Source organism: Urocampus carinirostris, chromosome 8 (assembly GCF_059441175.1).
Source record: "Urocampus carinirostris isolate Australia breed hairy pipefish chromosome 8, RoL_Ucar_1.0, whole genome shotgun sequence".
Lineage (NCBI taxonomy): Eukaryota > Metazoa > Chordata > Actinopteri > Syngnathiformes > Syngnathidae > Urocampus > Urocampus carinirostris.
In genome coordinates, this window is record NC_142356.1 from 4,063,784 (window position 1) to 4,078,974 (window position 15,191).

General features: G+C 39.8%; 2 protein-coding genes across 4 annotated transcripts in view; one reads left to right on the forward strand and one right to left on the reverse strand.

Moving 5' to 3' along the window:
* The window catches only part of ndst3 (N-deacetylase/N-sulfotransferase (heparan glucosaminyl) 3), a 123,489-nt gene extending 117,090 nt beyond the window's left edge, over window positions 1-6,399 (forward strand). The window contains exons 13-15 of one of the 2 annotated variants that reach the window (XM_088341388.1): window positions 2,517-2,619; window positions 3,925-4,035; window positions 6,074-6,399. In XM_088341388.1, coding sequence (XP_088197514.1) covers window positions 2,517-2,619; window positions 3,925-4,035; window positions 6,074-6,103 — 244 coding nt within the window. In that variant the 3' untranslated portion in view covers window positions 6,104-6,399. Of the gene's footprint in view, window positions 1-2,516; window positions 2,620-3,924; window positions 4,036-6,068 lie in introns of both variants that reach the window. The other variant, XM_088341389.1, reaches the window with a different exon arrangement.
* LOC148360535 (uncharacterized) lies at window positions 1,974-13,084 on the reverse strand. 2 transcript variants are annotated; one of them, XR_015851073.1, is made up of 5 exons: window positions 11,506-13,084; window positions 11,225-11,371; window positions 6,149-6,361; window positions 3,937-4,026; window positions 1,974-2,605 (listed from the first exon to the last, which is right to left on the reverse strand). XR_015851073.1 is itself a non-coding variant. In XM_088341390.1 (4 exons), exons 1-4 carry the CDS (start codon window positions 11,843-11,845, stop codon window positions 6,053-6,055), a joined length of 696 nt encoding a protein of 231 aa, XP_088197516.1. In that variant the 5' UTR covers window positions 11,846-13,084; the 3' UTR covers window positions 5,893-6,052. The 2 variants fall into 2 exon arrangements, 1 of the variants encoding a protein (XP_088197516.1); XM_088341390.1 differs by lacking the exons at window positions 1,974-2,605; window positions 3,937-4,026 and having other exon boundaries at window positions 5,893-6,361; window positions 11,506-11,694; window positions 11,795-13,084.
* Window positions 13,085-15,191: the final 2,107 nt, after the last annotated feature.

A 15,191-nucleotide genomic window follows, 5' to 3' on the forward strand; every position in this document is an offset into this window, starting at 1 on the left:
CATTATTCCCTTTTCATCATTTGGATCAAATCATCAAAATTAAATGTGCTGAAGACTAAGCTTTTGTCTGGGGGGCGGGTTTAGCAATTTAGTCAATTTGTCTCATAATATATGGCACAGGTGTTAAACAGGCGGCCCATGGGCCAAATCGGGCCCGCTAAGGGATTGAATCCAGCTTGCGAGACAACACTCAGAGAAGCACAAGAGAAAAACAAGCTGCAGGTTGAAATAGGTCCACTTGATGTTGCCAAAGCCAGGTGCCTCGAACAAAGACACTGTACTTGTATTTCTTTCTCTCTCTTCCACACCTTTTCTCCCACTCTCTCTCTGTGTCTTTTTCTCTTCCTTTGTTGCTCTTTGTCTCTTTAAACTTATTTTGCTCCAACTTCATTTTTTTCTTTTCTCTCTCTCTCTCTCTTCCTACCCTTCGCACTTTCGTTTCTCTTTTCTCTCCTTCTGTCTTTCCATTTTTCTTTGGATTTCTTTCTTCCTCTCTCACGCTCTCTCCCTCTCTCTTTCTTTGTCCCGCCCTCTCTCCTTTTCCCTCCCTCTTTCTCTTATTTCTTTATCTCTTTTTCTTTCTCTTTAATCTATTAGTCTGGCCCCTGACAGAATGTTCGTTCTATCCTGTGGCCCCAGAGTTAAAATGAGTTTGACACCCCTGATATATGGTGTGGCGCTTTCCAAAAATAAAATTAATATATTTTGCTTTAATGGCTCTTTGAGTCAAAAAGGTTCCCGACCCCTGAACTAAGGGAATAAAATGACACGTTTTGTACCCGTTATGTAATGCCGTTACATGTGTTCAGTTAGTCCCCAAGCATGCTGATCAGAATGCGGAAAGCTAACTCACCAGACAAGGGGGGCAGGGGTGCTTTTCGTCCGGACTTTAGTACGCGGGGACACAGAGGGCCTGTGTCCGTCCACAGAAGATGTGCAAAGAAATGAGATTTGACAGGAGTGCCGGGCACAAAGATAGTCCCCCACCCCACAAAAAGGACGATTTTTGACACGACAGCAGCTCGACAGCTCCTCAAAGACAACCCTTTTTTCCGTCTCGTCACACGGAAAGTAAAGAGCAGACGACAAAAACAAGAAAATGAAGCGTGAAGATAAGCGGGACATGTTTACGTCGTCCGGTCACGTTCGCAAAAGGGCAACAAGAGGCCCTTTCCGGCGATTGCGCCGAGCGAGTCGGACGAAAAAGGGATTTGTTGTGTTTTGTTGGAGTTCAAACGGTGACTTTGTTTTCTTCCTTATTTAGGTTGTTTGAAGGAGTCACTTGGGGGGGGGGGTTTGATCCAGGAATTGGCAAACAATGAAACAAAATGAGTTATGGTAGCGTTAGGATTCGGTTGAAGCTAGAGCTAGGGATTAAGATTAGTATTGGTCAGAGTTTTACAGAAAGGGTTAGTCTTTGGGATGTTGGGGTTTCAAGTACAGTTAAGTTTAAGGCTAAGGCTAGATGTTGGGGCTAGGGAAGGGTTGATGTCAGTGTAAGAGGTGTTTCAGGTTAGTGCTAGACGTTAGTGTTCGGGTTAAGGTAGGGTTAGTCTTAGTGGTTAGTGTTTGGGCAATTGACATCGTTAAATATTAGTGTTCGGGTTTGGGTTAGTGTTAGGTTGAGGGTAATTGTTAGTGTTAGAGGTTAGTATTAGGGTTAAGGTTAATTGTCAGTGTTAGTGTTAAGGTTAGGGTAATTGTCAGTGTTAGAGGTTAGTGTTCAGCTAAGGTCAAGTTCAGGGTAATTTTCGGTGTTAAATATTAGTATTCAGGTTAATGTTAGTGTTCAAGCTAAGGTAGGGTTAAATTCAGGGTTTAGGTTAGTGTTTGGGCTAAGGTTAGTGTAGGGTTAATGTTAGTGTTTGGGTTAAGGCAGTGTTAAGTTCAGGGTTTAGGTTAGTGTTAGAGGTTAGTATTAGGGTTATGGTAATTGTCAGTGTTAAATATTAGTGGTCGGGTTAAGGTTAGTGTTCAGGTTAAGGTAGGGTTAAATTCAGGATTTAGGTTAGTGTTTGGGCTAATGTTAAGTACAGGGTAATTGTCAGTGTTTGGGCTAATGTTAAAGGTTAGTGTTGGGTTTAGGGCTAGGGTTACAGTTAAGGTAGGGCTAGCGTAAGAGTTAGGGTCTTTAATTTAAAATGCATCAATTGATTTTTCTAGAAATTGGGGGGAAAATATGAAGACAAACTAATTGATTTTTAGGGGAATTTTTGCTCTACTTACATTTATGATTTCAGAATATATCTAACTAATCCTATTTGTGTATTCATTCATCGGCTTTGGTTCTTTACGCACATCACGATTATAGCACTGTAATAAAATCCAATTTTATCATAAGAAATAGCAGTAGTGTTAATATTGGGTTTTTAACAGATTACAATATACTATATTCTAGTAATCCTAATAATAAAGGAAATAATAATGAGCACAATGATTTTAATACTGTTCCTATTTTGAATGTATTTTGTCATAATTATATGTAACATCTGACCACTCTAACTTTGTTTCCCCAGTTTCGACCCCCAAAAGGGTTTCTGGTGCCAGCTGCTGGAGGGGGGCAAGACAAAGTGCTTGGGGAGGAGCAAAGGGCGGAAGTATCCTCCTATGGATTTGGAGGTAAGCAAAATACATCAGTCTTTGACATTTATTCCTTATAATTGAGACAGTAGACCCCAGGATATGACATGAATCTGTTCCAAGGTGGGCATCGCAAGGTTAAGTTGCCCTATAGCAATTACCATGAAAATAACCAAATAGTACATTGCAAGTACCGTATTTTCCGCACTATAAGGCGCACCCCGAAAAAATAGTTTTTGGTCCTATTTTTGACATAGATAAGGCGCACCGGATTATAAGGCGCTACAATGGGAACGTGGACAAAACAGTCAGATAGTTCAGTCCAACCTATTACCCCCTTAACATTCCCAAAGCTTGCAAAGACGCAAACACGTGTCGAGAACACGTGCGGATGCGGTGTCCGTACGATGTCACTCAAATGCATCGTTCCAAATGTCATTCGGAAGGTTAAAGTCTTGGGAATCAAGATATGCCAACCATTCCTTAGTTTCTGTTTTCTTTTTCGCTCGCAACTTTACTGTGCATATGACAATAAACACTTGGAATTGAGTTGAATTTAAAAACAGACACTCCATTCCATCCATTATCTGCACCGGTTATCACAGAAACATCAAGTTCAGTCTGAAACAAGATACAGGGATAATATAAAACCCGAAATAGCTCACCGAAGTCGTTGTGTTCATAATAATGTGCAGCCAATGTCCTCTTATATCCGTGAGGGTAGTAAATCCAGGAGAATAAAATATTTACAAATACAGAGAAGTAAAAAATGCTTTCTGTATCCCGTCAACCCAACATGCTATTCACATTCATCTTTTTCGGCCAATTGCAGGCTTTCTTTTGCCCCTTTAGCCAATGCCAGCCTGTAAATGATAAAAAGGATCCTCCCCATGACCTCCGAATAACTTTAGCCAATAGTGATCCAGTCAAATGATGATTGACACATTGGTTAGCCAATGAAACACCGGTAAATAAATCCCAGCATACACCGCGGACGACTTCGCCTTCGGGGGAAAATCGAGTCGGCGGCTGCAAGACTTTGCGAATTAATTTTGTTCCATAAATAAGGCGCACTGTATTATAAGGCGCATGGTCAGCTTTTGAAAGAATAAAGGCTTTTAGGTGCGCCTTATAGTGCAGAAAATACGGTACTACTTTTATGGAATTTACATGTAGTTGATCAAATATTATATATTGTTGTCATGGTTTTTGCTTCTCCCTTTAGCATCACTTCAAGCCTCAGGACTCATAGTACACAAAATACTGGTGGTCTACTGTATTTAAATGATAAATATGCTTTCTTTTTCTTATCATTTTTACTGATATGGAGTATTTTGCGCGTAGGCTCGGGCTTACCTGTCCAGGTACTACAGGGAACACAACGTGGAGCTCTCCAAGCTTTTGCATCGCCTCGGGCAACCGCTTCCCTCCTGGTTGAGGGAGGAACTGCAGAAGGTTAGTCGCATTTATATATACATTTTTCTGTATTTAATGACATCACATTAATTGTGTATACTTTTGCTTTTTTTTTTTTTAATGAAGTAATTTATTTCTCTTTTTTAGGTTAATGTGTGTATATGTTTACTTTTTTGGTATAGATATTTTCACATTTTGTTCCCCCCAGGAAAATATAAAAATTTAAAATTTATGAATTTTTAATATATATTTTTGCTGTTTTCATGTAATTATTTTTATTCAATTTTTTAAGGCACATTTTTCTATATTTCATAGATGTTTATTGCAATTATATTTAAAAAAAATATCTAATAAGAAAAGTTTCTTTCCATATTATTATGTATATTTTACTTTATTTTTTACTTTTCCTAAAGTATTTATACACATTTGTACAATTTATTTTTATCTTGTTTTGTCTTTTTTATATATATATATATATATATATATATATATATATATATATATAATGTATTTCTATCCATTTTTATATTTCTTAAACCCTTTCAAAATATGTAATAAAATATTTTTGAAGCTAACCAATACTTAAAAACATAGTATCTAATATTCGTATTTATGCTGAGCATTAACACCAGGTTTAGTGATTCAACTATTAGTATTTGCTGCCCTCGTGTGGATGTTTTATGATAAGCATTCTCAAATTGAAATAAAATCCCTTTTCGGTTTCATATAAAACTGATATCTAAGGAGGTTTATAATAGTTTATTGACTATATGTCCTTTTTTTTCTGGATTGTTCCCATCAGAAGTCATTAAAGTATCGGTAATCCTGAATAAATCCAGTACTCTTATCCTGGTAACTGGAAAAGTTAGACAACGATATAATATTGACCACTGATGCTACAAGTGCCCAACTAAGAAAAATCAACCCCTTGAAATTATATTTTTGGAAAATAATCTTTCATATAGAGCAAAGGAATATTGTTCTCAAAATCGCATTAATTAGTCCTTTAAATTGTAATAGTTTTACCGATACTATGCACTTATCACTGATACCACACGTATTTAGCTGGAGGAAATTCAGAACCCGCAAAAATATATATATATATATAAAGAAAAGCCTTTTACACAAATTATCGTTTTCAAAAATTGTAACAAATTAGTCTTCGTTTTTAATACCATACACCAGGGGTGTCAAACTCATTTTAACTCGGGGGCCACACGATAGAACAAACATTTGGTCGGGGGCCGGAGGAGTAGATGAGAGAGAAAAAGAGTTAAAAAAAAAAATGCAGAGAGCAAAAGAAGGTAGAGGGAGAGGGCGTGAGAAACTGATAAAAAGTCGTGAAAGAGGGGAAAAAGAAAGCGAGAGGAAGGAAGAAATCCAAAGAGAAATAGAAAGACAGAAGGAGAGAAAAGAAAGCACGAACGGTATGAAGAGAAAGAAAAAAAGGAAAAAAAGGAAGTTAGAGCAAAAGAGGTTAAAAGAGAGCGAAAGAGACACAGAGCAACAAAGGAAGATAAAAAGAGACAGATAGTGAAAGAGACATAGTGGGAAAAAAGAGGTGGGGGAGAGAGAGAGAAATACACGAGTACAGTGTCTTTGTTCAGGGCACCTTTCTTTGACAACATCAAGTTGACACTTGAACCTACAGCTCGTTTTTCTCTTGCGCTTCTCTGAGTGTTGTCTTGCGGGCTGGATTCAATCCCTTAGCGGGCCTGATCTGGCCCGCGGGCCGCCTGTGCCATACACCGATTACAGATACCACGAGTATCTAGCTATACAAAAACCAGCATGCGCAAAAATTATGTTTAACAAAAAGATTTTTATACAATCAAAAGGAATTTTTTAATCAAAATGACAAACGTTTTAATTTAAATAGGCGTGTTTTCAATTGGCCACCAGGGGGCAGCAGATATGGTAAGGCTGGTAGTTGACGTCTCAGATTTTTATTATCGATTTATTATTTGATTTTATTTAAAATGGCTAAAAGAAATTTATATTACATTTATAACAATCAATTAACGTTTTTCGCTCCCCTTTGTTTGCCACTTGGTCTTCAACTCTTCCTGAAGGTTAGATAACCTTCGCGTCCACCAGGCGGCGCTAAAAGACAAAAATATAATACCAACGGCGTGGGGCCCACACCCTGTACCTCGAATCCTACGGCAAGCCGGCAGGGTCCAACACGAGGAGCTCCGTGGTTTCGTCTTACCCCCACCCGGCGGAGAGGACCAAGTAAACAAAACGAACAGACGGACGCAGAGAGGCGCTTGGACACACAAAAAAGTGCAACTTGTGTGGTTTTCACCTTTAATTTATGGCAGCGCTGGTCAGCTGCGCCAATCTTCATCAAGTGCACTACTTCCTGAAAATGAAAAGAAAATAAAGAGATAACTCCCTGTATCAAGTGTTTTCTTCCTGGGTGCCTTTCATTTGTTTTACGCTTGTTGGTTGGGTGCCAATTAGCTGCCGGTGTTATGCATCCCCTAGCTCAGGGGTGTCAAATTCATTTTAACCCAGGGGCCACACGATAGAACAAATTCTGTCGGGGGCCGGATTAGTAGATTCAAGAGAAAGAAAAAAAGAGATCAAGAAATAAGGGAAAGAGGGAGGGACAAAGAAAGATAGGGAGTGAGTGTGAGAAACAAAAGATAAAAAGTCGTGAGAGAGGGAGAAAAGGAAGGGAGAGGAAGAAAGAAATCCAAAGAGAAATAGAAAGACAGAAGGAGAGAAAAGAAAGTGCAAAGGGTATGAAGAGAGAGAGAGAGAAAGACAGAGTGGGAGAGAGAGACAGAGAGTGAGAAAGAGAGAGAGAGAGAGAAAGACAGAGTGAGAGAAAGAAAGAAAGACAGAGTGGGAGAAAGAGCGAGAAAAATAAATACAAGTACAGTGTCTTTGTGCGAGGCACCTTTCTTTGGCAACATCAAGTGGACATATTTCAACCTGCAGCTTGTTTTTCTCTTGCGCTTCTCTGAGTGTTGTCTCGCGGGCCGGATTCAATCCCTTAGCGGGCCTGATTTGGCCCGCCTGTTTGACACCTGTGCCCTAGCTTTTACAACCACTTTTACCTGATTTTATCTGACTTTTTTCCACCCCTTTTCTACCACTCTTTGTCTCTGTCACTCTCTTCTTTTCTTTGTTGCTCTTTGTCTCTTTTTGACTTATTTTGCTCCAACTTTTTTTTTCCTTTTCTCCCTACCCTTCGTGCTTTCTTTTCTCTTCTGTATTTCTTTACTCCTCTCCCTTTCTTTCCCCCCTCTCTCACAATGTTTTATCCCTTTTGTTTCTCTCTCTCTCTCTCTCTAATCTACTAGTCCGGTCCCCACCTTAAACCGTTTGCTTTAATCATATCATGATTTAATTTGTTACAAGTGTTAAATGAATCCTTGAATGGTTGTAGAATTTTGGTAGCAGAAGGGAGTTAGGGTTTTGGTTGGAGCTGTGGTTAGGGCACATGTGTCAAACTCCCGGCCCACCTTGTAATCATATTCAGCCCGCAAGGCCATTTGACATTATTGTTATTAATGGCCCGTCAATATGAACAATGCCGTCTCATCATATTCTGATGTTTTAGTCACTGTGCCTATTCCTTCATGTATGACGTATACTATACTATATACCAGGGGACGGAAACCCATGGCTCGCGAGCCATATATGGCTCTTTCTATGAGTACCAATGGCTCAGACAAATTTAGTTGCATGCAAATTTTCTCCATCTCGCTCAAACCTTGAGCCATTGATCCTGTTCAGATACAGGCAAAACCACGCAAAGCCGATTTGTGAGCAGTACTATTCAGAATATACAGGGCACGTTTTCACTGCGATTTACAGTCAAGGTGTCACAAAAAAAAAAAAAAAAATCGTTTTGGCTGTACAACGCTAAAGAATCCTTTATATAAAAGCTCATTATATAATCTGTTTAGTGTTCAGATACTTTTTTATGAATCCAGGGAACAAATTGTAAATACGCCAAAACACCGGAAAAGAACCTACCGTATTTTCCGCACTATAAGGCGCACCTAAAAGTCTTAATTTTTTTCAAAAGCTGACCATGCGCCTTATAATACAGTGCGCCTTATTTATGGATCAACATTAAGTCGCAAAGTGTTCCAACTAACTTGCACTTGCCGACTAGATTTTCCCCCGAACGCCAAGTAGTCCGCGGTGTATGCTGGGATTTATATACACCAATGTGACAATCATCATTTGAATCGATCGCTATTGGCTAAAGTTATTCGGAGCCTCGGATAGGCTAGAGGGCCGAAACAAACCCTGCAATTGCCCGAAAAAGATGACTAAATAGCAAGCTTGCTAAAGTACGCCATAAAGAAACATGTTTTATTAGTCTGTATTTGCAAATAATTTACTCTCCTGGATTTACTACACTCACGCTTGTAAGAAGAACATGATTGCGTATCATTATTGAACGTGAGAACTTAGGTGAGCTACGCGGCTTTATATTTTCCCGGTATCTGGTTTTAGAACAATCTTGATGTTGCTGTGATGAGTTGAGTGAATTCAACTCAATTCAAAGTGTTTATTGTCATATGCACAGTAAAGTTACGAGCAAAAATAGAAACTAAGGCATGGTTGGCATTTCTTGAATCCCGAGACTTTAACCTTCCGAATGATATTTGAAACTATGCATTTGAGTGACATCGTACGGACACCGCATCCGCACGTGTCTACGACACGTATTTGCTTCTTTGCAAGCTTTGGGAATGTTAAGGGGGTAATTAGTTGGACTGAACTATCTGACTGTTTTGTCCATGTTCCCATTGTAGCGCCTTATAATCCGGTGCGCCTTATGTATGGAAGATATAGGACCAAAAACTATTTTTTCGGGGTGCGCCCTATAGTGCGGAAAATACGGTAGTTATTTGATTGGGAGGGATGCAAAAAGTGCAGGCACTCCCTCCCATCTCTGCGCCAAAGTTAAGCACATCGGGCTCCCTGTTCTCAAAATGTTGTGACGTTTTTACAAAATAATTTGTGTAGCATTTTCATATTTCTACTTTTGACAGGAGATATATTAAGGAGAGCAAAATATTTAAGTTTTTTTTAATATATACATTGACATAGGAGCAAAGGAATTTGAATGTTAAGCTGTTAAAGTTCTAAGTTGTATAATTTAACAAGATATTTTAATTTACAGCAAAAATAATAAATACTGTATAAGTAATTTAAGGTTTAAATTTAATATTCTTGTCTATTATTCATATTTATGTTCCAAAAACATTCAGTTTAAGTGTGTTCAATACATGTTTATCCTGGTTGGCCCGCGACCTTAAGTGTGTTTGGAATTTTGGCCCCTTGTGCAGTTGAGTTTGACATCCCTGGGTTAGGGTTTAGCAAATTAATCTGGACTTGAATTTGGCCCGTTTTCTGACCCCAGAACTCTAGGTTTATCCAAAATTCTAGCATGTCATGTTTTAATATGAATTAGAAAGAGCACGGATAGCTTAACGGCTATGATGACTGTATTTCAATTATAGGGTTCTGGGTTTGAATCCCAGTCAGGGCAGTACAAACTTTAGGGTTTTTGTTGGAGCAACCAAAACCCTAACCCTAGAATACGTAATGTCACAAGATGCCACACGGTGGCGACAAATCACAATTTTTCTATACTCAGGTTAAAACTATATACTTGCCTGCCACTAGAGGACGCCAAATATTTTTATTTGGATTGCAAGAACAAACCAGCAAGATTGTTTTTTTTAAACGTTGTAATGAAATAATTACTGTAATTTATTCTTGGCCAACCCCGACTCTCACCTTTTAAGATTTACGTAATAGTATGTAGGGATTATTTAGAATCCACGAAATAGATGAAATGAAATAACACGATTGACTTAGTGTTTGCTCCCAGTGCGAAGTAATAGTTTGTTTTGCAATATTGTATGAAAATTAATGTCAAAAAAAAAAAAAAAAAAAAAAAAAAAAAAATCCTGTTTTCCTGAAACGAAAGTATTTAATAAAAAAGGGCACTTTTAAGTAAATAACGTTAAAAGTCAATTTATTTAGAATAAACAGCACAATAAAATGACAAAAATATCAATTTAAGAGTTTTTTTCCAAGTGTACCATCATAATAAAATGTGTCAAAATGAGAGTACAGTGGAACCTCGGTTTTCGAACACCTCTCAGTTGGAACAAATCGAGTCCGACCAAAAATTGAGAAATTCTTGCTTCGCTGTTCGATCAAAAAAAATCGGAGTTCTAACGCCGGTAATGCGTGAGTGTGCACGCTAGGGTGCGATGCTGAGCGGCATACGGGTATTTTAGCCCCTAATTATGCCTCCGGAGAAAGTCAGTGCAAGCGGCAAAGTTGCTACAGGTGAAAAAAGAAAAGTAGTGCGTACAACTATTGCATTTAAGAAATAATAGTAAATATGAAGGAGGTGTGCGAGTGTCAGATCTCTCCTGCGCCTTCTGCTGACCACCACAAAGGTAAGAAATCCTATTCATAATTCCTTTCTTTAGCCTTTTTATTTTTACACGTTCATGTTAGCGTAATCTTTCGTACGGGAGATTACGCGAACGTACGATTAGCTTTAAGTTTACGTTAAACATTGAGGGTGTTGGAACGGAGCCCCCTTTCCAATGAACCGCTCACCACTTGTGGAGACCCGGGTGCTAAATGACCTGATTTTTTTTATTTTTACACGTTCATGTTAGGGTAATCTTTTGTACGGAAGATTACGATACCGCGGACGTACGATTAGCCTGGGTTAGCTTCATGTTTACGTTAAACATTCAGGGTGTTGGAACGGATTAAAACGATTTACATTATTTTTAATGTGAAAAACGATTTCGGTGATCGAACAAATCTGTTTTCGAACAGGGCTTCTGGAACGGATTATGGTCGAGAACCGAGGTTCCACTGTAGGTGCTTTTATTCCCAATGATTTGTGGCCCTAAAGGAGGACAGCCATTTGTCTTGATGGCCTGGTAAAAGAAATTGTGGTCTTATGGGCAAAAATGCCGATGTTTTACAAGTGTCCAACCTACAGCACACCCAATTAGTTTTCATCAGCTTATGTTCGGGAGTAGTCGAGTAAAAATGGGAAAATACAAGCGCTGCAGACACTGTGCAAGAATTTTGATCATAAGAATCAGATGTGTAGTAGGGTGAACCATACATGAGTATTCCCTGGAGAAAGCGTCTTTGCAGTCCTAGTCCTCCAGGGACAAAATGCCACAGGATTTACACATTTTTATCAACTCACCTGGAAGCCCAGCACAAATCTCATGGGAATTGTGATTAGAATCAGATGTGTGGGAGGAGGGAAACGGACCCATCTTGGTCCCTTGGGAGAAGTCTCTTTGCAGTTGTGGTCTTCAAGAGGCGAAATTCTGCAGGTTTCATGCAAGTGCTGTTGACAAGATTTGAAATTCCAATCATTTGAATCAGATGTGACAAAGAGGAAAAACCTGAACATGTATTGATGCCCTGGAGAAAGTGCTTTTGCAGTTGTGGAGGGAATCTTAAAAAGAGATTTAGGAGTACCTTTGAGAGGAAGGTCTTGAGATGAGGCAGGGAGCCTCGGGGAGGTGGTCTCGTGGTAGTGAAGGTCTTTGAAAGATATGGGAGTACCTTCAAGCTGATGGTTGAGAGGAAGGTCTTGGGGTGAGGCAGGGAGACTTGGAAAGGTGGTCTCGTGGTGGTGAAGGTCTTAGAAAGAAGATTTGGGAGTACCTTCAAGATGGTTGGAGAGAAAGGTCTTGGGATGAGGCGGGGAGACCTGGGAAGGCAGTCTCGTGGTGGTGAAGGTATTGGAAAGAAGATTAGGGGGTACCTTCAAGAAGATGGTTGGAGAGAAAGGTCTTGGGATGAGGCAGGGAGACATGGGAAGGCAGTCTCGTGGTGGTGAAGGTATTGGAAAGAAGATTAGGGGGTACCTTCAAGAAGATGATTGGAAAGAAAGGTCTTGGGATGAGGCGGAGAGACCTGGGAAGGCAGTCTCGTGGTGGTGAAGGTATTGGAAAGAAGATTAGGTAGTACCTTCAAGAAGATGGTTAAGAGAAAGGTCTTGAGATGAGGCTGGGAGACTTGGGAAGGTGGTCTCGTGGTGGTGAAGGTCTTAGAAGATTTGGGAGTACCTTTGAGAAGATAGTTGGAGGGGAAGGTCTTGAGCTGATGGTTGGAGAGAAAGGTCTTGAGATGAGGCTGGGAGACTTGGGAAGGTGGTCTCGTGGTGGTGAAAGTCTTAGAAAGAAGATTTGGGAGTACCTATAAGACAACGGCGGGCGAGGATGGTCCTGGGGAGCCGAGGGAACTGAAGAAGAAAGTCTTGGGAAGGCACACTTGTCGTTTTGGCAAGTGAATGTCTTGAGAAACAATCAAAAACTGATTTGGGAGGTCTGGAGTATTTTTAGTAGGGGTTGTCTAATTGGCTGATTGGGAGCACCTTGACAGGAGAGTAAGAGAGGGACTGGAAAATGGCGTAATGCTGCCATATCTTGGAGAAAGAGAGGGACTGCAGGCAGAGTTTGCAGGCGAACTGAATATATCAAACAATTGTGTTAAAAGAGGGAAATATCTCAAAATGGAGGTGCAGTATTCAAACGAGAGCTGAAAAAAAAAATCAGGTTTGTTGGAGGAAATTGCCAACGCTTACAAGAGAACTCAATAAATGAATCAGGTGTGTTTGAGGAGTGAACTATCTCAAATCGACAGTGCAACAATTACAAGAGAGTTGAATAAATCAAACAGGTGTGTTGGAAGAGGGACATGCAAGTGCATTATTTAAGAGAGCTGAAAGAAATCAGGCTTGTAGAGGGGGGGACCATCTCAAATTGCCAGTGCAACACTTACAAGAGAACTCAATAAATGAATCAGGTGTGTTTGAGGAGGAAACCATCTCAAATTGCCAGTGCAAAACTTGCAAGATAACTCAATAAATGAATCAGGTGTGTTGGAGTAAGGAACCATCTCAAATTACCAGTGCAACGCTTACAAGAGAACTCAATAAATCAATCAGGTGTGTTTGAGGAGGGAACCATCTCAAATTGCCAGTGCAACACTTACAAGAGAACTCAATAAATGAATCAGGTGTGTTGGAGGAGGGAACCATCTCAAATTGCCAGTGCAAAACTTGCAAGATAACTCAATAAATCAATCAGGTGTGTTGGAGTAAGGAACCATCTCAAATTACCAGTGCAACACTTACAAGAGAACTCAATAAATGAATCAGGTGTGTTGGAGGAGGGAACCATCTCAAATTGCCAGTGCAAAACTTGCAAGATAACTCAATAAATGAATCAGGTGTGTTGGAGTAAGGAACCATCTCAAATTACCAGTGCAACGCTTACAAGAGAACTCAATAAATCAATCAGGTGTGTTTGAGGAGGGAACCATCTCAAATTGCCAGTGCAACACTTACAAGAGAACTCAATAAATGAATCAGGTGTGTTGGAGGAGGGAACCATCTCAAATTGCCAGTGCAAAACTTGCAAGATAACTCAATAAATCAATCAGGTGTGTTGGAGTAAGGAACCATCTCAAATTACCAGTGCAACACTTACAAGAGAACTCAATAAATGAATCAGGTGTGTTGGAGGAGGGAACCATCTCAAATTGCCAGTGCAAAACTTGCAAGATAACTCAATAAATCAATCAGGTGTGTTGGAGTAAGGAACCATCTCAAATTGCCAGTGCAACGCTTACAAGAGAACTCAATAAATGAATCAGGTGTGTTTGAGGAGGGAACCATCTCAAATTGCCAGTACAAAAATTACAATGAAGCTGAATGAATCATACAGGTGTGCTGAAAGAAGGGAAACGGAAGTGCAGTATTTAAAAGAGAGCTGAAAGAACTCAGGTTTGTTGGAGGAAGGAACCATCTCAAATTGCCAGTACAACACTTACAAGAGAACTCAATAAATCAATCAGGTGTGTTGGAGGAGGGAACCATCTCAAATTACCAGTGCAACGCTTACAAGAGAACTCAATAAATCAATCAGGTGTGTTGGAGGAGGGAACCATCTCAAATTGCCAGTACAAAAATTACAATGAAGCTGAATGAATCATACAGGTGTGCTGAAAGAAGGGAAACGGAAGTGCAGTATTTAAAAGAGAGCTGAAAGAACTCAGGTTTGTTGGAGGAAGGAACCATCTCAAATTGCCAGTACAACACTTACAAGAGAACTCAATAAATCAATCAGGTGTGTTGGAGGAGGGAACCATCTCAAATTACCAGTGCAACGCTTACAAGAGAACTCAATAAATCAATCAGGTGTGTTGGAGGAGGGAACCATCTCAAATTGCCAGTACAAAAATTACAATGAAGCTGAATGAATCATACAGGTGTGCTGAAAGAAGGGAAACGGAAGTGCAGTATTTAAAAGAGAGCTGAAAGAACTCAGGTTTGTTGGAGGAAGGAACCATCTCAAATTGCCAGTACAACACTTACAAGAGAACTCAATAAATCAATCAGGTGTGTTGGAGGAGGGAAATAACCTAAAGCGTCACTGCAGTATATCACAGGAGAGCTGAGTCAATCAGGTGTGTTTGAGGAGTGAACCATCTTAAATTGCCACTGCAACACTTACAGGAGAACTGAAGAAATCAGTCAGGTGTGATGGAGGAGGGAAAAAACCTAAAACGTCACTGCAGATTATCACAGGAGAGCTGAGTCAATCAAGTGTGTTTGAGGAGTGAACCATTTCAAATTGCTAGTGCAACATTTACAAAAGGTTTGAATAAACTGTGTTGGAGGAGGGAAACATATCAAAACTCCAGGACCTGAAAAAAGCTTAAAATATGTTTCAAAAAGCAACATTTCAAAAACAATTGCGTTTGATTTTTTTTTTTAATAAGCGAGCACCAGGGTGCCTAGTGCAAAAGTGCGCGCACACATGAAATGACGTCACACATGCTAGCTTGAGTGTACCATACCTGTCAACGTACACATTTTCACTGTATTTCATACATTTTTGTGTGCCGTCGAACCATTTTTTGTACGTGATAAAGAAAACCCACAGAAAAACTGTAAACAGCCAGACATGCCAGCCAAGCACACAGAGCAATTTGATTGGGTGAGAGGGGGGCCTGGGTGCACACATTCTTTCCATGGGAAAGAATGCTTGAAGAACATTTTGTGTTGGTCTTTGTTTTATTATTATACATTAGATGTATAAAACCTATGGCGTGGGGGCTATTTGCCCCACCTTTATATGTAAGTTTAAAGGGAC